General features: G+C 41.4%; 1 protein-coding gene across 2 annotated transcripts; it reads right to left on the reverse strand.

The window, feature by feature from the left end:
• Nucleotides 1–11,793: 11,793 nt before the first annotated feature.
• MPHOSPH6 (M-phase phosphoprotein 6) lies at nt 11,794–23,906 on the reverse strand. Of its 2 annotated transcripts, XR_006340446.1 has the most exons (6): nt 23,792–23,906; nt 21,575–21,687; nt 16,706–16,796; nt 14,321–14,415; nt 13,533–13,888; nt 11,794–12,516 (listed from the first exon to the last, which is right to left on the reverse strand). XR_006340446.1 is itself a non-coding variant. In XM_043898154.1 (5 exons), exons 1-5 carry the CDS (start codon nt 23,888–23,890, stop codon nt 13,756–13,758), a joined length of 531 nt encoding a protein of 176 aa, XP_043754089.1. In that variant the 5' UTR covers nt 23,891–23,906; the 3' UTR covers nt 13,195–13,755. The 2 variants fall into 2 exon arrangements, 1 of the variants encoding a protein (XP_043754089.1); XM_043898154.1 differs by lacking the exon at nt 11,794–12,516 and having other exon boundaries at nt 13,195–13,888.
• Nucleotides 23,907–24,004: the final 98 nt, after the last annotated feature.

A 24,004-nucleotide genomic window follows, 5' to 3' on the forward strand; every position in this document is an offset into this window, starting at 1 on the left:
TTGATCATCTGATTGATCGTATCATCATAAGAGAGTTAGGTAATAAGGTGAGATTGCAAAGGCAGTTCCATGTCACACAGGGCCAGAGTAAGGAGTTTTGAATTTATTCTCAGTGTGATAGAGAATCACAGAAACATTTTAAGCCGAGAAAGTGACATGATCGATCTCTAGATTTAAAAAGTAATTTGGCACTTATTGCTGGCTTTCTCATTCTCTTTACTTATTCAGCTTCTAAGTGCTCCTGATTTTACTTTCATATACATATGTCTGTTTCCACAGCCTCCAAAGCATTTACATTTTGAGAATGCCTCTCAAAATACAAATAAAACTTCCCAACATTAGTCTGCAAAAAAAGAAGAAATCATGTTAAAGCATTGGATTAACCCTGGGTTATAAATTGCATGACTCAAAGGAAGCAAAATGTAATTTGTATTAGATTTAGCCAAATGTTGGCAAATTAAAATATGTCAAGTAATTATTTAATAAATGAAGTGCAAGAGACAGAGTGAGATAGAGGAGGGAGAGTATGGATTAGAAGAGACTTGAAAGAAATGTCAATCAGTGGCTATGTAGGGAACCTATTTGGATCTTGATTTAAACAAACTATAAAAAAGCATTTGTTAGTTGAAAAATTTAATACTACATTTTATGATAGACCTTATCTTTTAGATGTATATGCTAAAATATTTTCATATTTTAGCCATTTCATAGGGGAAATGGTATGACATTTAGTATTTTGTTCAAAATTATACAGAGTTGGGTAGTGGATGAAAGTACAAACATAACAGAATGGCTATAGGTAGAAAGCTGAATCTGGAAAATGGGTACATGGAAATTTATGATACTATTCTGTCTACTTTTATATAGATTTGAAATTCCACAATAAAAATCTTTGAAAAAATTGAAATTTGCCATTTTTAAACATTCAATAAGAAATATGAACGTAATCAATACAAACTTTCCAGATAAAAAAATCTGTGATCCTTTTCCTTTCCAATCATTCTTTTCTTGATTTTATGTATTATCTATCATCTATTTATTTATCTACCTACCTATCATTTATCTGTTTGCTTGCCAATCTATCCTTACTCTGTCAATAACAATTGTTCTAATATCTGACTCACGGTTGCTGTCTTGAGTTGGATTGCCCCGGAAGGCGACCCTAATAAGGGTTCAGGTGCAAGCAGTTTATTTTGGAAGTGCAGGAAATACGCAAACAACATGGACAAATCTCAAACCATTAGGATGATCAAGAAAACCTAGGTACAAAAAAATAAATATACTATAAGATTCCTTTTATATAAAGTGTTAGAATAGGCAAAACTAACATAATATGGCAGAAACATATCAGTGGTTGCCTAAGACAGGAGGTCAGGAACTGACCACAGGGAGGCAGGAGGGAATTTCTAGGGTGGATGGAAACAGTCTACATCTTCATTGCGGTGATGGTTTTGTCAAAAGTGAATACTTGTGTCAAAAGTCATCAAACCATAGACTTAAAATGGGTGAATCTTATCAAGTGTTCATTATATTCCAATACTGACTTAAAAAAAAAAATCCCTTTACCAGTAGACAGAGTGTCAAAATAAAAGGGATGTAGAAAATGACCCCACCTTTGAAAAGAATTACTTTTAAAACCTTCAGCTTGAAGCCAGTTTCTTCCTTAGCCCCTTTCTCAGGGAAGCTGAGTGAAAAAAGAGCTTTCAGGACTTCCTCCCCACCTTTATTTTCTTCTTAAGGAGGAAAGTATTCCTCATCAAGGAAATGAAGAGTGAGTTTATAGTCAATTTTTTATATAAGAATTCATTTAATATGAGTTAGAATTTTTGGAACAAGACAGTACTACTAATTCTAACACTTGAAAGTATTAAAACCCATAAGCCTCCAACATGCATAATTCACATTCATGAGACAGCTTTTCTTAGCTTCATAATTATTACTTCCTCCCACCTTTGGAATCGTTGGCATCTATTTCATGTACTTCTTGTTTTTTTGTAATCTCTTCATCTGGGCGAAGTAAGCTCCAGGAGACCTCAGGCATTTCTTAGTTTTGCTCTTCTGCTCCCAGGTATAAACACTTGGAAACATACCATTTCTGATTTGAAAACTCCCAACTGCCAATCCAGGGCTGCTGGAGGGTGTGTTGAAACCCTCTGCCGCCACCCAGCTGTCTCTGCCTCAACATGAGGACAGTCGGTTTCAGCCTCACTTTCTTTTATATCAGTGAGCCTTCTGACCCAGTGGTTTCCCGTTTGATTCCTGCTGGAGGCTCTGGGGCTTCTGCCACTGTTGTTACAGAGGGTACGAGTCATTCAGAATTGTACATTTGGTCCTCTGGATTATAATGTCTAAAAATCCAGACGCCAACTTTTCCAGAATCAAGGGCATAGATGCCATAATCTGTTAAACAGTGTTATCACTGAAATCAGCTATAGTGTTACAACCATCCTGTGTAATAACCAGCATCCTGTGTAAAACCTGGCTAGCTAGCAACTTAACATTCTGGGATTATTTGCTTCCCTTGAAATTTCTCTCCAGAAATATCTGCACTATAGTTTATCCCACAGAGCTGATTTCTCCTGGGTAATTCAGAGAAACATATTTTTCCCCCCCTTCCAAACCTTCCAATGTACAGGTGTAGGGGTACCCACAGGGATTAAAAAAAATGGATTCCCAAACCTTCTAACTGTTGGTGGGAATATGAACTGGTATAATCACTAAGGAGAACAGTATGGAGGTTCCTTAAAAAACTAAAAATATAATTACCATAGGATCCCGCAATTCCACTACTGAGCATATATCCAGAAAAGACAAAAACTCTAACTTGAAAAGATAAATGCACCCCAGTGCATGTATGGTAGCACTGTTTACAATAGCAAAGACATAGGAGCAAACTAAATGTCCATCAAAAGATGAATAGATAAAAAATATGGTACATACATACAGTGGAATACTACTCAGTCATAAAAAAGAATGAACAAATGTCATTTGCAACAACATGGATGAACCTAGAGATTATCATACTAAGTGAAGTCAGACAAAGGCAAATATCATATGCTATCACTTACAGGTGGAATCTAAAAAAAGGGATACAAATGACCTTAGTTATAAAATATAAATAGACCTACAGACATACAAAAATAATTTATGGTTAACAAAGGGGAAAGGGTAGAGAGAGGGAGGGATAAATGAGGAGTTTGGGATTAACAGGTACACATTACTGTATATAAAATAGATAAACAACAAGAATCTATTGTGTGGCACAGGGGACTGTATTCAATATCTTATGACAACCTATAACAGAAAATAATACAAAAAAGAACATATATATAAAATATATGTAAGTGAATCACTTTGCTATACACTTGAAACAAATAAAACATGGTAAATCAATCACATTTCAATTAAAAAAAGATTCCTAAACTCACTAGTAGCCAGGACATGTGGATGAAAGAAACACCTCATAGACAAGATTGGGAAATGTGTCAAAGTTGATATCTCTGTTATGCGTGGCTGTATAAGAAACCACCCCCTTTAAGATTCTTAGAATCTCTCTTACGTAACAAAGAAGATCTAGGAGACAAACCTTCAAATCTGACATCTCAAAATCAGAAAATGATCGTACAGCTGCATCCTTGAGTTTGATGATTTACCTCGATACTTATTCCAGGACCAAATTTTATTGAAAACTCTCCAGATTTAATCTTCGAATTTTCTTACATTGAGGGCCTTTTGCTTGGCTAGAAAGACTACTCTGGGTTCCCACATTTTCTCTAAATTCTGCTACAAAACTAAACAGTTCCTTCTGTAGCCCATCTATCTGGCTTCTTAAAACCACATTTACCTGTTTTATCATAGGCATCAAGAAGAAGCCATTTACCTTTAACATTTACCTGGGAATGTCCCCAACCAGATGTCACTAGTTGTAGTGGGCCCTGTAGTTAATTTCTGGGAAGAACCTTGCATCTTCTGCTTGACAGAGAGAGTACAGTCCGGCACCTGGATTAAATCAGAAGGGAGAAGTACATCCTAAACTAAGATTTTCATAATTCTAACCTCCTGGAGAAAACTCAGAAATTCTCCATTACTCTTGAGCACTGAACAACTGAAGACTTTGAGTTTGTGAATATATGCCTGCAGATAGACTTATTTTGCAAAACAGTGAAGTATGCAGAATCTTTGAGGAGCCAATATTTATTAAACAAATTTCACAGGAGAGTCACTAAAAACATTATGTGCAGTTAGGTAAATAGAAAAACAGTTTTTTAAAGTCTATTATCTTTTAATTACCTACTTTTTTTTTTTTTTTAAACAAACGCCTGCTTGAGGAACTTGGCTTGGAACCAAAGAAGAGTAAGGCATAGGTGACTTCCCTGGTGGTCCAGTGCTTAAGACTCTGCCTTCCAATGCAGGGGGTGCAGATTCTACCCCTGGTCAGGGCGCTAAGATCACATGCCTCCAGGCTGAAAAACCAGAACGTGAAACAGAAACAATGTTGTAACAAATTCAACAAAGACTTTAAAAGTGAGGCATAACCCCTGCTTTCAAATTAGGTAATATTTCATAGAATATGACCTTAACAAGTATGTGATGACATACAGTTATATTCCAAGTGATCACTCATAATTGCTTTTCCAATTGTCTTTATTACCATAGAGAGTCACATGTGAAATTTTTCTTAATACAGGATTACTGATGTTGAGAATATCCTATTTAAAAAATAAACCATTTGTGTTGAAAACAGATTTTTAGTGTGAATTTAATGGAATATGAAGTCAAGTGGGCCTTAGGAGGCATCACTAGGAACAAAGCTAGTGAAGGTGTGGAATTCCCATTGAGCTATTTCAAATCCTAAAAGATGATGCTCTGAAAGTGCTGCACTCAATATGCCAGCAAATTTGGAAAACTCAGCAGTGGCCACAGGACTGGAAAATGTCTGTTTTCATTCCAATCCCTAAGAAAGGCAATGCCAAAGAATGTTCAAACTACTGCACAATTGCACTCATCTCACACGCTAGTAAAGTAATGCTCAAAATTCTCCAAGCCAGGCTTCAGCAATATGTGAACTGTGAACTTCCAGATATTCAAGCTGGTTTTAGAAAAGGCAGAGGAACCAGAGATCAAATTGCCAATATCCACTAGATCATCAAAAAAGCAAGAGAGTTCTAGAAAAACATCTACTTTTGCTTTATTGACTATGCCAAAGCCTTTGACTGTGTGGATCACAACAAACTGTGGAAAATTCTGAAAGTGATGGGAATACCAGACTACCTGACCTGCCTCTTGAGAAACCTGTATGCAGGTCAGGAAGCAACAGTTAACTGGACATGGAACAACAGACTGGTTCCAAATAGGAAAAGGAGTACACCAAGGCTGTATATTGTCACCCTGCTTATTTAACTTGTATGCAGAGTACATCATGAGAAACGCTGGGCTGGAGGAAGCACAAGCTGGAATCAAGATTGCCTGGAAAAATATCAATAACCTCAGATATGCAGATGACACCACCCTGATGGCAGAAAGCGAAGAACTAAAGAGCCTCTTGATGAAAGTGAAAGAGGAGAGTGAAAAAGTTGGCTTAAAGCTCAACATTCAGAAAACCAAGATCATGGCATCTGGTCCCATCACTTCATGGCAAATGGAGAGACAGTGGAAACAGTGGCAGAGTTTATTTTTCTGGGCTTCAAAATCACTGCAGATGGTGATTGCAGCCATGAAATTAAAAGACACTTACTCCTTGGAAGAAAAGTTATGACTAACCTAGACAGGATGTTAAAAAGCAGAGATATTACTTTGTCTACAAAGGTCCATCTAGTCAAGGCTATGGTTTTTTCAGTAGTCATGTACAGATATGAGAGTTGGACTATAAAGAAAGCTGAACATCGAAGAATTGATGCTTTTGAACTGTGGTGCTGGAGAAGACTCTTGAGAGTCCCTTGGACTGCAAGGAGATCCAACCAGTCCATCTTAAAGGAGATCAGTCCTGGGTGTTCATTGGAAGGACTGATGCTGAAGCTGAAACTCCAATACTTTGGCCACTTGATGTGAAGAGTTGACTCATTGGAAAAGACCCTGATGCTGGGAAAGATTGAGGGCAGGAGGAGAAGGGGATGACAGAGGATGAGATGGTTGGATGGCATCACCGACTCATTGGACATGAGTTTGAGTAGATTCTGGGAGTTGGTGATGGACAGGGAGGCCTGGCGTGCTGCAGTCCATGGGGTCGCAAAGAGTTGGACACGACTTTTTAGCAACTGAACTGAACTGAATGCATACCATTTGGAAAAAGTAAATTCAAGAAAAAAGGAAATATTAGAAAGAAAATAAGGTAGTACATTGTACTTCTGAATGATTCTGTTTGGAAAAAATCAGGGTCTTGGGAAGCTATGCTATTTTATGCCTATTTCCCAATTCTGTTCTTTTGCTTTTGCCTGTGGAGTGACATGAGAGGAAAACTGTGGGCTTTGAGGTCAGTAGATCTGGGTTCAAATCTGGTTCTATCACTTACAAGCTGTGTGCCATCGGGCGAGTCAGTGAATGTCTGTGTTTCAGCTTCTTCATGGATAAAATGGAGACAGTAAATTACATCTCCAGCCCACAAGGCAGTGCCTGGCTGAGTGTCAGAACTCAACATTTATTAAACAGACAAACAGTGGAGTAATCTCAGAAATATTCCTGGCACATGGCTGACATTTAATGACAAATCTCTGCGTGGTGATTGCTTTGGTATTGGAGAAACTGTTTCTTCTTTGGCTTACTTTTCTCCAGATGACATCTGGGTCCCCCATTACCAGCACCCGTCTTGGTTAAACCCCTGCTAGGGTCTCTGATGATCCAGTGTGGGTTTATGCTTCATACTACTGACTTAGTTCAGGTGCTCTGTCACCATGGACCCTAGAATCGGCACACGGCTTGAAGAGCATGCTTATTGTTCTTCTCCATTTTTGAGCCGTTGCCGCTCCAATGAGGTCAAATGAGAAGCCGAGGTGGGGGCAGCAAAGTGTCAGGTTCAGGGACAGGATCCATTTGACAGGGGCGTCTTATGTGGTAAAGTGACACAGGGACAATGATCAGAGCAGAGGTCGGAGAAGGGGAAGTGGGTGTGAGAACTTAGGTGAATGGTAGACGAGCGTGACCAGTCACGGGGAGTCACCATCTGCCAGTATTTGTCAGATTGCCGTCTGCATTACCTGGATGGTCTTGTTTGATCCTGTTGCAATTTTGCAACAACATACGGTTACCCCTGATACTCCTGGGCAGGCAGGGTGTTCTCCCATCCAGACAGTGCTGACCGAAGAGGAATTTTAGCAAGGGATACCATCCAGATTAAATACCCCTTGAGGAGAACGCTGTGACTTTGTAGGGTGCATCCAGGGACTCTTACTTTACAACAAATGTCTGAAACCCAGTGTGTCTTTTATCCTGGGGCAAGTGAAAACATAGGGCCGTATGGAAAACAAGCTAAATATGTTAGAAAGAAACTCCAGGATATGAAATTGAGCTGCTGATTTAGAAAGTAGCATCCTTTCTGTGCAAATAGTTTCTTTGTCCAAACACAGCTTAAACAAGGCACATTTATGTGTTAATGACTCTCTCAATGATTAACATTAACATTAGAATTTACTGTGTAGTGGGAAGCTTATAGCTCTGTAAGAACTTACAGAGCCACCAAATAATTTTAGTAAACTGCTTATGGAAGGATATGCCTATACGGAGAGGGGAGGTCAGACCACAGACACTCTTTAAGAAGCTGCCAACACACTGTGGACTCAAATGATAAGGCACCTGTGTGTTCTCTGAAGCCAGGATTGGGAAAATGAAAGAGTGTTTTGGCAGGCAAGTGGAGAAACCGAAGAAACTGATTTTTCTTCATAAAAGACATATTAAACAGTGGAAGTTCTCTAGGGATTTTCTTCAAATTACTCTTAGAGCTATATCTTCTCTTCCTCTCCAAATATAGCCCACTTTGATAAAGTTCGTCAACCAACTTGAATGTCAGCGAATGGATAGTTGTATACCTGTGAGTGGAATGATGATATCTTTTAAATTGAATTTTATATCCATTAGCCAGTGGTATTCAGTTTTTGTCCCCCAGATCTGGGATGGTAAAAGGTTTTAATTGCTTTGTCTTTGCGGCATTAACTGAAGTGTCTGCCTCCAACACAGATAGCTCCCTTAACAACTGGAGCCACGGACATCCTTGATCCCATCAGTGGCATTCTGTTTTTAAATTGGGTGCACGTTTCCTCAGAGACATGATGAAGTGGTTGTATTTTACAGTACGATTAGAAATAAACTTGAGCACTGAGAGACTGAATACACAAATGGACAATGGGCAGGCCACATATAAAAACAGAACTTTGATTCATAACCTGCAGTAACCTGCCCAAGAAATCAAACCTTCATCTCTAATAAACAACTTAGGAAGCCAGCCTGCTAAATGTCAGACTTGGCAGGAAGTCAGTTAGTGTCTCCAGTGAGCTAAAAAAAAAAAAAACCTTCATAATAGTCAGCCCCAAATAGTCAGAACTTGATTAATAACTGACAATTATTTTACCTAATTATTGCCCCCACTTCCAATTTGGGACCAACTAGAGAAAATAACAGGCTTCCCTGGTGGCTCAGTGGTAAAGAATCTGCCTGCAATGCAGGAGACATGGGTTTGATCCCTGGGTCGGGAAGATCCCCTGGAGAAGGAAATGGCAACCCACTCCAGTATTCTTGCCTGGGAAGTCCCATGGACGAAGGAGCCTGGTGGGCTACAGTCTATGGGGTCACAAGAGTCAGATATGCCTTAGCTATTAAACCACCCCCACCAGAGAAGGTAAAATACGTGACCCTAACCAGTGACTTACAATATACTGCTTCTAGTTGGCTGCCTGGGGCTTTTCAAGGCATTGATAGCCGCCAATCAAGGTATCCTCCACCCCTCCCTTCTTCTCCACTATAAAGCTCTCCCACTCTCTAGCTCCCTTTGAGTCTCTGCCAAAGCACAAGTGATGGTGGCTGACTCCCTTGCTATATAGCAAGTTCAGAGTAAAGTCTTTATTTTTTCTCATTTGATTGGTCATTAATTCCATAGCATGCATGCGTGCTAAGCTGCTTCAGTCATGTCCAACTCTTTGTGACACTATGGATTGTAGCCTGCTGCCGGGCTTCTCTAAGAATATTGGAGTGGGTTGCCATGCCCTTCTTCAGGGGATCTTCCTGATCCAGGGATCAGATCCTTGTCTCTGGGCATCTACCTGTACTGGCAGGCGGGTTCTTTACCACTAGTGCCATCTAGCAGTGTGGTTAGACCAACTTGTTCCCAAATCATCCAACTATCATTCATTCATCCATTCAAGAAACATTTATCACAACCTTTAATATGAGCTATATTCCTTGCTAGGTGCAGAGGCAAATGAAAAAAGATATAGTTCCTGCCCTACAGGACATTAATTAGCTTGACAATTGCAGAGATGAACATGAACAACTCAGCAACCAGGTTGACGGGCATTACTGTGTTGGGCAGTGTTCTTCAAAAAGTGTTATGCTAACTACAGCTTCCATGAGATAACTTCCAGGAAGTGTAAAGGGTTGAATGTTTTTACTTTAATAGCTGTAAACTTGAGGGGCATGATGCTAAATGAAGTAAGCCAGATTATAGAAAGACCAAATTTGCATGATTTCACTTGTATATAGAATATAAAAGAGCCAAACTCCTAGAAACGGAATGTGGAATGATAGTTGTCAGGAGCTAAAGGGAGGTGGAAATGGGGAGGTGTTGGTTCAGGTGTAGTTTCAGTTAGGCAAGATGAATTTGCTCTGGACATCTAATGTATGCAATGTGAATTAGAGTTAATAACCCTCTGTTGTGTACTTGAAATATACTAACAGGGTAGACCTTCAGTGTTCCCACCAAGAAAGAGAGGAGGGATGGAGGGGAAGGGGCAAGGGAAGGGGGGAAAAGTAGCTGTGTGAAGTCATGGATATGTTAGGTTGACTGTGGTGATCATATACCAATGTATACATGTATCAAAATGTATACCTTAAAGGCATACAATTTGTATTTGTCAACTATGCCTCAATAAAGAAGGGAAGAAAAGGGGGGAAAAAAGGATTTCAAGCTCTACCAAGCCCATGGTTTCACAGATATTACTGCTTTATCTGTATCTGTCAAAATCTAGTCAGGAGATAAGTCACCCTTCTTTTAACAGGGGAAATTCAATATAAATAACTGTTAATGGGGTATTAAAAAGCCAAAAGGCACAGAGAGAATACTGAAGGTTATCATGCAGGAAGCTGCCACTCTTAGGGAAGAGTCTGAAATCGTTCAATTTTAGAAGCCTGGCGGACCCCAGACAGCTGAAATTCAAGATCCTTTGACTAGTAGTTGCTCAGTTAAAACCAGCGTCTCTGAGCAATGAGTGGGAGGTCGTGTGGGCCAGGGTACCAGATAGACATAAGAGGGCATCAAGTGTTACTGACAACTGTGCCTGGAATGCTAGCCTCTGTTGGGGTGAAGAGGTACTGGGGGAGGGGTGTGGTGGGCAAGGGAATAGGAAGCAAAGAGGCAGAAAGAACTGAGCCCTCCTTCCCAGCGAGCTGTGCTGTCTCCTCTGGGCTCCATCAGCAGATCCCAGTAAGGAGGCAGCTGGCAAAAGAGAAACGAGATTTGCTGAGGGCTTCCCTGACAGCTCAGTGGGTAAAGAATCTGCCTGCAATGCAGGAGACCCCGGTTTGATTCTTGGGTCGGGAAGATTCCCTGAAGGGATAGGCTACCCATTCCAGTATTCTTGGGCTTCCCTTGTGGCTCAGCTGGTAAAGAATCTGCCTACAGTGCGGGAGACCTGGGTTCGATCCCTGGGTTGGGAAGATTCCCTGGAAAAGGGAAAGGCTACCCACTCCAGTATTCTGGCCTGGAGAATGCCATGGACTGTGTAGTCCATGGGGTCGCAGAGTTGGATAAGACTGAGCAACTTTCACTTCTTCACTTAGCCCAGCATTAAAGCTGAGTATAGAAGCGTTTGAATCTGAGAAACAATAGGTTAGTATCTGCTACAGTCCGTTGAGTGGGCCATTCAGCATTCACATACACACGTTTTTAAACGTGATTAAACTTCCCAGAAGAAAAACTCTATTTCCCCCAAATGAATTGCAAACATCCTTTGTACAAAAGATGTTCTCACTCTCTTCTCCAAAATCCCAGCAGACATTGTATCTGTTTCTGGGCAACAGTCACACTATTCATCTTATCTCCTGTCAGTTATACCTAGACTTTAGTCAGACTCATCTGAATATTGTTATCTCAAGGCTAAATTGCAAAGTTAACCCTCTTTAAAAAAATGGACACAATACTAAGATGAAGGAGAAGTGAGCACACATACACACACCAAGAAAGAAAATGTGTGAAACTGCTTGGTAGCTTGTTTTTAGTAATTAGTAACAAGTTAATCAACTTCATTTTTTCCCTACACACTCCCTATTTCCTCTTTCTTCAGCCAGTATCTCAACTGCTCAGGGTTGACACCTGCTAGAGCGACCCAAGAGAGAAGGCAATGGCAACCCACTCCAGTACTCTTGCCTGGAAAACCCCATGGATGGAAGAGCCTGGTAGGCTGCAGTCCATGGGGTTGCTAAGAGTCAGATAGGACTGAGCGACTTCACTTTCATTTTTCACTTTCACACATTGGAGAAGGAAATGGCAGCCCACTCCAGTGTTCTTGCCTGGAGAATCCCAGGGACAGGGGAGCCTGGTGGGCTGCCGTCTATGGGGTCGCACAGAGTCAGAAACGACTGAAGTGACTTAGCAGCAGCAGCAGCAGCAGAACGACCCAAGACTTCCGAGTCTAAAGGGTTGAAATCTTTTTTCACCTCTGAGGTTGTACTTTTCCTTTTAAAACTTGTCACTGGACATGGAAGTGCTAAAAACACACGCCCTAGAGGATGCTCTGGGTTTAACATCCTTCTTCATCACCTATTGTGTAGGAACAACACAAATGTCCCTTTGTTCCCAAGATCACAAGTACCAGCCTGGAGAGTTAACGTTTTTTGCCTGCAGGTGTAGTGGTAAAATGGTCAGATTATTTCAATTTCTGTCTTCTCGGGACCACTGCCGTCTTCCCTAGTGGAAACAAACCTTCCTTGGGAACCCAGAGCTCCAAACAACAGAGGTCGAAATCGAGGGACAGGAAGCAAAGTGTCTGTGCGGGTTAGTGGGAGTAGCAGTGGGAGGAGCCGTTCCCTTTGCCGCCGCTGATTCCAGACGGTACGTTCTGACCATGGCGAGAGCAGCAGGCCCAGCTGAGTGCTCAGTGACTCAAAGCATCAGTTACATTTTGTAAGGTAAGAGTGTTGTATCCCACCTAGGGCCACGGTGCGTTGTACCTTCAGTAACCATTCCACAGTCCTATTACGGTGGAGAGGATCATGAGGGTGGGTGAGATGCTCCGTAAATTCAGGGACTGTGGTGCCGTGAGAAACTTCCAGCTTGTGCCCCAGGATGTAGAGAGCAGGAAGGTGCGCTGTCCTCACCTTCAGGATGAATTAAGAGCCAAATTAACTTCAAAGTCGCAACTTTTTTGTAACTCACCAGAGAACTGCGGTCACAGAGCAGTCTGAATCTAAGGAGACTCCGAGAGAGAGGAGGAAAGCACCTCATTCAATTGCTAGAACATAATTAGATGAAATCAGTATTTTTCAGATGTCCTAGGTAAACATCTCCAGATGGATACACATACACATTTAATTCCATGGGCCTCTCATTTACTATTTAGAATAAGGTTCAGATTAAGAGATGGTGTCCCTGGTTCAATTCCTGGGTTGGGAAGATCCACTGGAGAATGGGTTTCCCTTATGGCTCAGCTGGTAAAGAATCTGCCTGCAATGCGGGAGACCTGGGTTTGATCCCTGGGCAGGGAAGGGAAAGGCTACCCACTCCAGTATTCTGGCCTGGAGAATTCCATGGATAGCCCATGGAGTCACAAAGAGTTGGCTACGACTGAGCGACTTGCACTTTTAAGAGGTGGTATGGTTGGTGGTAAATTTTACTGGGTTGAACTATCAAAAATTGATCACTGTTTTTGGCCCATAAAAATTTCAATCTAATACATCACCATATTCTAAATTAATGGCTGTTGGACATTACCAATTGGACAAAAGTCCCAATACTGAATTAGACTAAAATTATTATTTGATAAGAGAACAAAAAAGTATATGAAAACAGGTATTTATTATAGAACAATGCCTAAAAATTAATTAAAGGCTTAAACAACAACAAAAAACATAATTCCACACATTGACATTGACTTTGTAGCATGAAAATTCTTAGCCTGAACAGGCAAGTTTGCTCTTGATGAATTAACATATAATAAATTCTCATGACATGATTCCAAAATATATGTATGAACTGACTTGACATGTTTATAAACATAACGGCAATTTAAACACTGGTATTAGTTTTCATGAGTTCAATTCAAGGTTAGTAACTGGAGAGTTATATTAGAAAAAAAAATCTGAGATAAAATACTCTTTAGGAAGCTACCACATACCTATGTACATTTGGAGACCAAGGGTTAAAAGTCCACTCCTGATGAACACCGCTAAGCAAAGGATGTATAACATCCATCACACGTCTGTTCCAAAGACAGCATGTTTCCAAAAGTATACGTTTCTTTACACATAAACATTACGGCCCTAATAACTACAGAGGAGCCGACAGAGTGCGTTCCAAAACATGCCCTCATCCCTGAGCCATATCCTAAGGCCTCCACTTCAATCTTGGGGCTTTAAGAACATCTTCTTTGCTTTAATTGGTTTTATGTCTCCATTTTCATCTTCTTCGTAAATGGCACGGTCTCTTTTCTTGGCAAACTTTTTCCCAATTGTCCCCACCAAGGTCTCATATCTGTTAAGACGAAAAAACAGAACAAGTTTAGTTTCAAATAAAAAAGGAATCAACTTGTCAAGAATATCAAGCCAAATACACAACAAAGAATAAGAAAAACCAAAACTATGATTAAAAGAAATAATCTGATTTAAAATTCATAATTTCTCTGCGAACAATTCACTTTTTTTTTTTGTTTTGCATTATCCTAATAAATTAAGATGTATATTTTAAAATATGTATTAGAAGCAGCACTAGAAATTAGCCCCCAGCTGCCAGCCTGTAACAGGTATGAATCCATCCTAGGTCATGTTAGAAAAAGCAGGAAGTCCCCTTTCTGCTGGGGTACTCCCTTCAAAGGTACGGCAGACCCATCACCGGGCGGGAGGAGTATACACATTAGTCAGTGAATATTGGGCTCAGATTATAAACCTGGTCTAAGGCAACACTTACCTTCTAGCCATTTCTTCATCTGAGACATCAAGCTCCACTGTTTGCTCTTCAACTTCTTCTGCTTTGTTCTTAGCATTCATCTGAAGCATTAATTTCTGAAAAAAACACAATGGTGGTGACTAGCAGGGCTAGAAAAAGCTTGTTAAAGGAATTAGTGTCAAACACATTTGAAGGTAGAGAGACAGAAGCCACAGAATCTACAGGACTAGCCAAAACTTACAAGGGAGTCTCTAAAATTTAACCAACTTTACTCTGCAGTATTTGATATAAGCCAGCTCTCAATTAATAAAATAAGACAAAGCCCACTAGATTAGACTTACTGTTAATGAGTCTAAATTGTATTTTAGATCAGAAATTTATTAGTTACTTGTATCTAAAGCAGGCATGCTAACACACTGTAGAGTGGGGGAAAGCAGTAGTAAACTTCATGTGTCCTCTGAACCGCCCACTTTTGAGCCAAATGGGAGAAATGCTACAGTCTACAGTAATTCTAAACACAGCTTTGGTGGCAGCTGGGGAAGGGGAGCAGCAAAATGCTGGAAGGCTGGCGCTGGTGTAACCGAGGGGCCTCCTCACCCCTAAACACGCGGGTGGATAACACACCGATGTCCACATGATGTCTGTGTGCCATGGATCCTTCCTTGGCTTCTTTTTCTCACATTAACCTTTTCTTGATAGGTATCCCTCGACAGACTTAAAAACAATATCCTCTTTATCACAAAGGTGGGACCAGGAGAGGAAAGTAGAAATCACTTTTGACTAGCTTTTCCAGCGTTTAAAGGACTGCAGATGAAGCCGTCTCAGTACAAGCTCTGTGGGGGCACAGACTTGGGTTCCCTGCTGCACTTCCAGCGCCTCCACAGGGCTGACGCACCAGAGGTACACAGTAAATATTTACTGAATAAACCCCACGGTAGGTGTTCCTTGAAACACACAGATACTATGGAATGTGTTCTAAGTACATCCTGCTTGTAATAAAGTAAGTGTTCCCAAGTTGGAATCATTCTTTTTATAACCAGGTACACTGAACTTTTCTCACAATTTATTGACAGCTCAGACCTGTGCGCCAAACAGTTCAAAACCTTTTCCCAGAGAGAATATATTCAGTGTTATATAGAGTGCTGGTAATTAAAGTCACTTTCTAATAACATCCCACATCAAACCTGGAGGGTCAGATCAACACTTTTTCCCACTGTATCACTTTGGAGTCCTTGCCCACCCAGTACCCTAGTCTCTGGACCTCATTTGCTCAGAGTAAGCTTGGCTATCTTTTTTCACCTTTTACCCCATTGCTCTCATTCTCCTCCTAATCTAAAGCTTTCAGCAGGCCAGAACAGGAGACATATTAAGAACAAACACTTCCAGTGTTGATGTTATGTAAAGTCGATTTTACCACCTTAATTACTACACCCACTCAAAAAAGGAGACAAAGGAAAATCAACCTGCAGTCTTTATAAATAAACACTGGTGTTTAGTTTGGCTAACTGTGGTTGCTCCAGGCATCCTTAAGAGAACCAGTTTTCAACCAGGAATGATTCTGCTCACCGAGGGGCCCCTGGCAACGTCTATGTTTGGATACACTTCAGGTTGCCACAACTGGAGTGTGTATGTGTGTATCTAGTGGGTAGGGGGCAGAAGTCAGGGATATTGCTCAACATCCCACAGTGCACAGGAAAGCCCCTGCCACAAAGGAAATTTGAGCCCCAATGTCAATAGTCCCAGGGCTAAGAAACCACTGCTTCATGAGATAGTTACCAAAGGAAAGCTCTGTATCACAAACCTCCATTTGGTTGGCTAAGTACTGATAGGAGAGCTTTCAATACCTGAGCCAGAGTTCTAATAATTATTTGTTAAATGGAGGTCTGTGCTTCTCTACAAACCCGAGGCAGTAAGATTAAAATGAACAGCTCAGTTATAAGGTGAATATTTCCTCTGAAGACAAACTTTCTAAAGAATCATTTAAAAATCTATTTACAAGCTTGGATTAAAAGCTGTCCATTAAAAAGTCAAATTACTCAATTTTTAAGTAACACTTTTTCCATTAGAAAAGGTAGATTTATAGATGCCAGAAAATAATTTTTCATAATGGCATCAAATGAATAAAATCCTGACATTCCTGTAAAAGACCTGAGCTAATATTCTAATACTTCCTGTGGCACTGTCAGGGACGGTATACTGCTAAATTAAATCATCTACTCAATTCTAACGTAAAACTAGACTGCAGTGCCTGCAGTTTCTTTACATAGCTATGGCAATATTTTAAGACTTGTTATTTTCTATATAATGAGGAGAAATGGTATCTTTTGGGAAAAAACCTAAACCCAATCATTAGCAGAAAGAATTCAATTGGAAAAATTTTAAATCTGAAGCAATTATATTTAATACCTCAACCTCAGGATTAAATCCTCTGAATGACATTCTTCCGTAGAGAAGATCTTCACACAACAAGAAACTCTGCTCTTCTATAATGAAACTCCTAAATGAGACAATAAACCTGTATTAACAGCATGTCTACTTGTGGCAAAGCAGAGCAAATAAAAGTCAAGATTTCAAATGAAAAATAGATCTTATCGTTCTCAGTGGAATCAAGGAAAAATACACTAAGATTTCTAACCTAAAGTTAAAGATAAAAACAGATTGCTTTAGTCAACAAAAGCATTGGGAGGCAAGAACACAGGGCACCTGAAGTTTCCAAATGTAAAGTTAAGTTTCCTTGATGTTTATGCTCCCCCCCAAGTGTTTATTAAATTTGCAGAAATCAGTGTCCTAGGTGGCTTTAGTGAATATCTTAGTTGGAGCTCTCAGCTAAAAATAACAATGACTGGTGTTGGATGACTTAAGCAGAGAAGTAATTTACTGTAAGGATATAGGGTATCTTACAGACACTGGGAGAGCCGGATGAGCGGGACTGGAAAATGAGCAGAAATAAGAGTGGCTAGGTGACCCCAAACCAAAATCATCCAAGTGAAAACGGCACTGCTACTGAGAGGGTTCAACACTGGACACCACAGAGGGCATCCAGAAAACAGCATGCAGGTGGGGATGTTTCAGTGACCAAGAAGGACTCTCCCATGAGTCACCAGTTCATAACCGCTATCCCAGGCGAGCATATCCAACTACAGCACATGTTCTCCTGAACTTTTTGTTCAGTCTTTCTCATTCAACTGGCCAAACTTGTTTCTTGTAGAGTGCAGGTGATAAAACATCACGAACGTCCCAAGTAAATCACCTCCCTCAGGAAAGCATCATACATATGCATTTAAAAATTTGCTTAAGTCAAAAGGTGGACCCAAAGGCCAGCAAAGGATTCATAGAAGCACCACTGGCCCCTCGGAGGGCTTTCTCATGTGTTTCTATTGACTCAATAACATTAGTATGAAAAGGTGGTTTGTTATCTACAAGCATAGTTTCAATGGTGAGGGACACTCATGCAGCTAGCAAATAAGGGAAATATTCCAAAATATAACCAAAAACATTCTGCAATTTTCCTACTTTTATTAATCAGAATCCATAACTTTAGAGCTAAAACACATCCAAGAAATTATCAAATTTGTCAATTTTTGCAGACGAGAAATGAATGGTCAGGAAAAAATAAACACACCTGCCTAGGGACACAAATAACTGCAAAACAGGGCAAAAACTCACTGCTGGGGAACAACTCTCTATGGGTCTCCTTCATTTCCGCACACCTGTGAGTGACGCACTAGATGTCCTTTCGTTTTTTTTCCAAGGATACGTGCACAGTGAACAGCTTCGAAAGGCTAAGCTATTGTCTCCCTTCTTCTGCTGGAGCAATGCATTGACTTGCTTTAAGGCTCAACATAAGGATACTGCTTCTCTTGGGGCCAAGGGCAAGTCTGTTCGCAGTGCAGTATCAAAGACTCGGGGCACCTAAGCTCAGGACTTCTCTGTTCTGATGTTAACCTCCTGCGAGTACCATGTCATCCTCCCTGGGATACGAAGAAATGCTGCCAACGTGAGGCTCAAGCGGCCTGCTGTGCTGTGAGTAATCAAGTCCTCTGTCTCTGACTCAGAACTCTCCTACCTTCCACCAGTTGTCCGTGAAACTGTAGTGGGCTGACTTCTTAGTTTGCAAGTAGGGTCAATCTCAGACCTCACAGTTCTTGAAGTTCACCAGGCCACAATACACAAGCACAAGAAGCACAGTAGCCAAAAATACTTTTTAAACATCATCCTGTAGCAGGCGAGTAATTAAACTGGCTATACTCACATCCTCTAAACCACAGCACATCCTTTGGAGAAAAACAACATGGCAACAACAGAGCAAAATCTCTGATCTGGTAACTTCTATTTCTATACTAAGTCATTTGTATTAGGTTCCCTGGTAACACTCTGAGACAGAGGTCTGGGCACAAGTTTCACTGGGGAGTGCTGGCTGGGAGATACCCCTCTATGGAAGTGAGGGCTGCAAGACTGGGCTGAGGGAGAAGCTGACTTGCAGCGTGGCTACACCAAGACCTCAGCCCCTACAGGGAGCTCCAGAGTCGGAGCTGCAGAGCTCCAAGAAGCCCTGCAGTTGTTTCAAGCTGAGGCAAAGCAAGCGGGTTTTAATCCACCTACACGGCCTGGTCACTGGCTAGGGGAGGTATGCACAATGAATAGTCCTAATGGTCATCACTGAGTTACAGTCCAACATAGCTGAATGGCAACCTCTAGACTCCCAGAGCATATACACAATGAAATCTCCAGTTTCACAGAGATCGGTAACCCTTTGGAATAATTCAAGTGGTACTACCAAGTAAGGTTTCACAAACACAAATGAGCAGAAAGAGTGGCTGAATTTCCTAACACTCAAATATAAAGAAACACATACACTGTTAACACTTTGTGCTTTATGCCTAGCACTGTGGTCACTGCTTCACATGTATTATCTCATTTACTTCTCATACTATCACACCCAATATACCAATGACAAGAGACAGGTTCAATAACTTAGACAAGATCAGAAGCAAGCAAGTGGCAGAGGTGGGCATCACACCCAGGTCTGCCTGTCTCCAGAGCCCATGCACTAAATTAACCAATCCATCCCACTATCTGGGGTGTTAAAACACACACACCTCAGGGACGTGTCATCCATTTACCCTCCAGGTCAACTTCTCACTCCCCCCAGAGCCCCCACCATCAGTACCTTGGGAAGCTGATCTGAATGTAATACCTGGAATGGCTTCCTTCCTATAGGATTACCTGGGCTGGTTGTGCCCTCAGATAAAGATGGTGACTCTTTTAAGATGCTCCCTCCACACAGCCCATCTTCAGATTTAGTAACCACTCCCTCTCCTTGACCCTCCAGGCCAGGGGAAGTTATTTCTATTACACAAGTCACCGAGGTGCCACACTGCCCACAGCTGCCTTCCCCACTGCTGCCCACACTCTGGGGGTCTCTGTTGTATGCTCCTCAGATTGCCCAACTTGACAGCTTCATCTCTTCCAGCTAGCTGATGTCCTAAACCAATCTTCATTTCTAAACATAAATATGACACTGAATGCAAAAGGTTATTATTAATATTTACTGCTATGATCTGAAAGTTCATGTCCCCACACAAATTCATATACTGAAATCCTAACCCCCAAAGATAAGGATATTAGGAGGTGAGGCCTTGGGAAGGTGCTTAAGTCATGAGTGTGGGACCCTCATGAATGGGATTAAGGCCTTAGGAAAGGTCCCACAGAGATCCTCAGCCACTTCTACCAGGTGAGGATACAGCAAGAAGGTGCTGGCTGTGAACCAGGAAGAGGACCACCATCAAAACACGACCAGGCTGATACCCTGATCCTGGACTTACAGCTTCGAGAACTGTGAGAAACACACTTATGCTGTCTATAAGCTACCCAGTCTGTGGTATTTTGTCACAGAATCTGAACAGACTATGTCACATACCTCCCTAGGAAAGGAATCTAAAGGTCATTTTCCTGGGAGTAAACACACTATTTTGGGGGGGCGGGGGGAAGAATACTAAAAACAAGATACAAATGGTCCTGCTTTTCATTAAAAATAAGTAACAAAACACCTGGAATACTCTTGAGCAAGTTTAGCCAAGGCATAAAATTAAATTAGACCTCCTTACCACTGACAGTCCCTTTCCTACCAACCCCTGCTCCCAAATCCATACCACCTTCAGCATCACCTTCTCCTTCCTCACTGACATCTTGCCTCCTCTGAGAAGCAAGAGAAAAGCAAGTTGAGAAATAAGCAGAAAAAACAAAGTCCTTTCCTTCCATCCCTCCTGGTGGGACGTACTTTCTATCTTTAGAGAAGGATGTTTAACCTCCCAAGAAAGATTTAGAGAGGATCAGCCAAGTAAACAATGGACAAGAACTGTGTTGGAAAGAAAAAAAATAAATTATAAGGTATGGAAAGGGAAAACATAAGTGTGTCCGAAGACAATAAGCTGCATCTTTAGTCACTTAATAAAATTTAAGTAAAACTATCATACCACAGAGGATATCAAGGTTAAGAAAAGAATCAAGGAGAAATGATACACAGCTTTCAGAAACATTTAGAAAAGTTAACTGACGATGTGAATCATCACTCCTTCATTAAAAAGTTATCATGCATCAACCAAGCTTAGAGGTGGAAGAGAAATGATCTAGTGTGTTATCCTGCTTCAGTAATAACTACCTGGTGACCCTAAGTAATTTACCCTCCCTTAAGCTTCAGTTTCCTCAACCATAAAATGGGTGGAAGGATGGTAGCCAGCTCTCAAGTTTGCTGTGAGGATTAAATAATTAAGAGACACAAAGTGCTTTGCCCAGGTCCTAGTATACACTAAAGACTCAATACACATTAGCTAAGATGACTGCTATTAATAGTAAAAATTAAAAAGAAAATAAACAAAACACTCTTGACTTTATATAAGCTCAATTTATGGAGAACTCTGTTACTAAAACAAAACTGGAGAGACCTGAAGTACACAAATAATCTTCAGAACTTATTACATAGACAGCACATTGCAGATTTGCTTAAAAGGTCACCAGCTATCACCAGAGACATATGGCTTAGATTCCTTTATTCTAAATAAGGAATATAAAAAAAGAACAAAGTTATAAATGATGGTGAGCATCAATAAAAACATAAAATGCAAGCAGAACTCTTACAGACTTAATAATTAAAAAAAATATTTGCAGGGCTAACTCAAGAAACTGAATAGATATCAGTTCATGGGTTTTATGTCACTGGAATGATGAATCACATTTACAGGGATGTGAACCTCCAACATGTCATAAAAAACCTACTCTTTCTCTTTCAGCTCAGGCAAATCCAAGTACCAGTGCTCTTCACTAATGATTTTCTTTTCTTCCTCTTCTAGTTGTTTCTTGGTTTCCGAGTCCAGTCCCCTTTGCATGAACTGTCAAAACATGACAAAATCAGAGTCAGCAACATTTTCCCCAACAACCTCGTTTCTCTGGGAATCCCATCTCAAGGGTGGGAGTGGGGTGACCAAACAGCTTAGCTGACCAAGACAAGAGGACTTCCAGTACACTAGAAAATAAACAAGTCAGTACCTAAACAGCTTAGCTGACCAAGACAAGAGGACTTCCAGTACACTAGAAAATAAACAAGTCAGTACCAAATCCTCAACCCTCTCATTCTTGCTCTATACTTATCTCTGGCCGAACAGCTACACTAGGTAAGGAAACCTAAAGCAGCTGCTCCCTTGCTTCTCATAGGATACTCCACTCTATCTGTATACTCTGTCTCCTGCTGTTCTGCCAGAAGGCTTTTTGTCGGCAATGGCCAAACTTGCTAGAGAAGCTGGGTAATTGTTTCTCTCTCCTTTGCTTCAAGTGTCCAGCTGAGTGCTCCCCAACCACCCAAGCAGGGGTAGATAACTTTTTAAAGTTAACTTCTTCCTTCACAATTACAGAGTCAGATTGTTGGTCTGAGCCCTAAACAACCAGCATATCTTCATTTGACTTATTCCAAGACTAAAACAACTGCTAAAATCTTCCCAATGCCTGCTTTGCCAATATACTTCCCTGAAATTTACATGATTACAAACCATAAGCAAAGAAAACCCTCTGTTCACTGAAGATCCAAATTTTGCTAATACATATCAAAGAAGTACTTCAGAAATGATTAATTACACTACTACTTACTCTCCACCCTCACTCACCCTATTCATCCCAGGTTATACTCCAGCTCAACTCCACTCATGTCTTGCACACGCAACATTTACTCTCCAATGTTTCAAAACATTTATGCCCTGCTTCCCTTCACTGCAAACTCCATTAATCTGTAAACAAGACATCTAGCAGTTTGCATCTAGATGGTGGTGTTCAGTGACAAGCAGTACAGAGTTGTACTGATAATTAAGAGCAGGGGCTTCAGAGCCAGACTGCCTGAGCTTAAGCCCTGTCTACACTTATTTATAAACTGTGTAACTTTGGGCAAGTTACCTACTTCTTGTTTCAGATGCCTTAGCTGTAAAAGAAGGATAATAATCGTACCCACCTCAATCGGTTATTATGTGGCTTTCCTGCCTTATAATATGCAAATCACTCAGTGTCTAGCACATAGAGCTAGAAATGTTCGCTACTAACATTACTTAAGTTTTAAGGCTTACATGTTTCTCCTGTATTAATTCCTGTATTCATTTTATCTACCCTTGTCCGCACACCTCATCTGAAAATCAATTTTGTTTAAAGTTGGTGACATAATTCCACTTCCACCTCAACTGTTAAAATTCTCTCTGTTCCCACCACCACTGAAATCCCTCACCCAGATCACCAGTCCTAGCTGGTCGTTATGACTGCAGTTTTGTCGGGTCTTTCTGCCAGCAATGTATTCTCCCCAGGACAGTGAAAGTAACGGTGAAAACTTAAGAAGCACAGCTAGTAACATTCGCCCCGGTGCTCAATCGCTTCCCAATGTTGCTCACAAGATAAAAAAAATTCCTAATCTGGCCTAAAATTCCCTCCTTGCATGCTGTGATTATTGGCTCCTTTTCCAGGCCCATTTCTTGCTACTTGCCTTCCAGACAGACTGAATGACCTTTAGTTCTCGGAAATCACGGACTTGGGGGGTGGGGGTGGTTTGCCTCTTTAACTTCTGAACTCGCTTCTCCCCCAGTCTGGGTCGCTCTGTCCCCCACCCTCCCACCAACCCTTCAGTGTCTACTAGATGCCACTTCCCGCAGAAGCCCAAGTAAGTTCCAGAGGCTTCCGGCGCTTCTAGCACCACTGCACTGAGTACACCATATTTTAAGTGCCTGCTTATGCGTCTGTCTCTCCTATCCGACCGCCGGTTTTAAGAGAGAATCCGCCGGAATTTATAACCAGTTCCCGGTGCCTAAAGCAGAGCAGGCGCTGCTCAGTGAATGAATGAACGCGAGAGCTGGAAGTCCTCCGGGGCTTCTCTAATGGCTTCGTACGCCCACCGCCTCGGCTCTAGCCAGGTCGGAAAGACTGAGTATCCCCACTGCCCGACCCGCCTCCCTCGCGTCCCCGCACCTTCATGCGCAGCAAGTTCTTGGACAACTTAGTTTTGCGCTCGGCCGCCATACTGACTCCCACCGGGCTCCGCGGTCTGCAACTGGACCCACCGCGCATGCGCGATTCTCGTGTGCGTGGGCCCCGTCATACGTAGCGTGCGTCGTCCCGCCCCGTCGGCTCCACCCCTGTTTCTCGCGTTTTGAGTTGGCCCGCGCTTTTTGCTCGTCGCCT

This window comes from Cervus elaphus, chromosome 4 (genome assembly GCF_910594005.1).
Source record: "Cervus elaphus chromosome 4, mCerEla1.1, whole genome shotgun sequence".
Classification (NCBI taxonomy): Eukaryota; Metazoa; Chordata; class Mammalia; order Artiodactyla; family Cervidae; genus Cervus; species Cervus elaphus.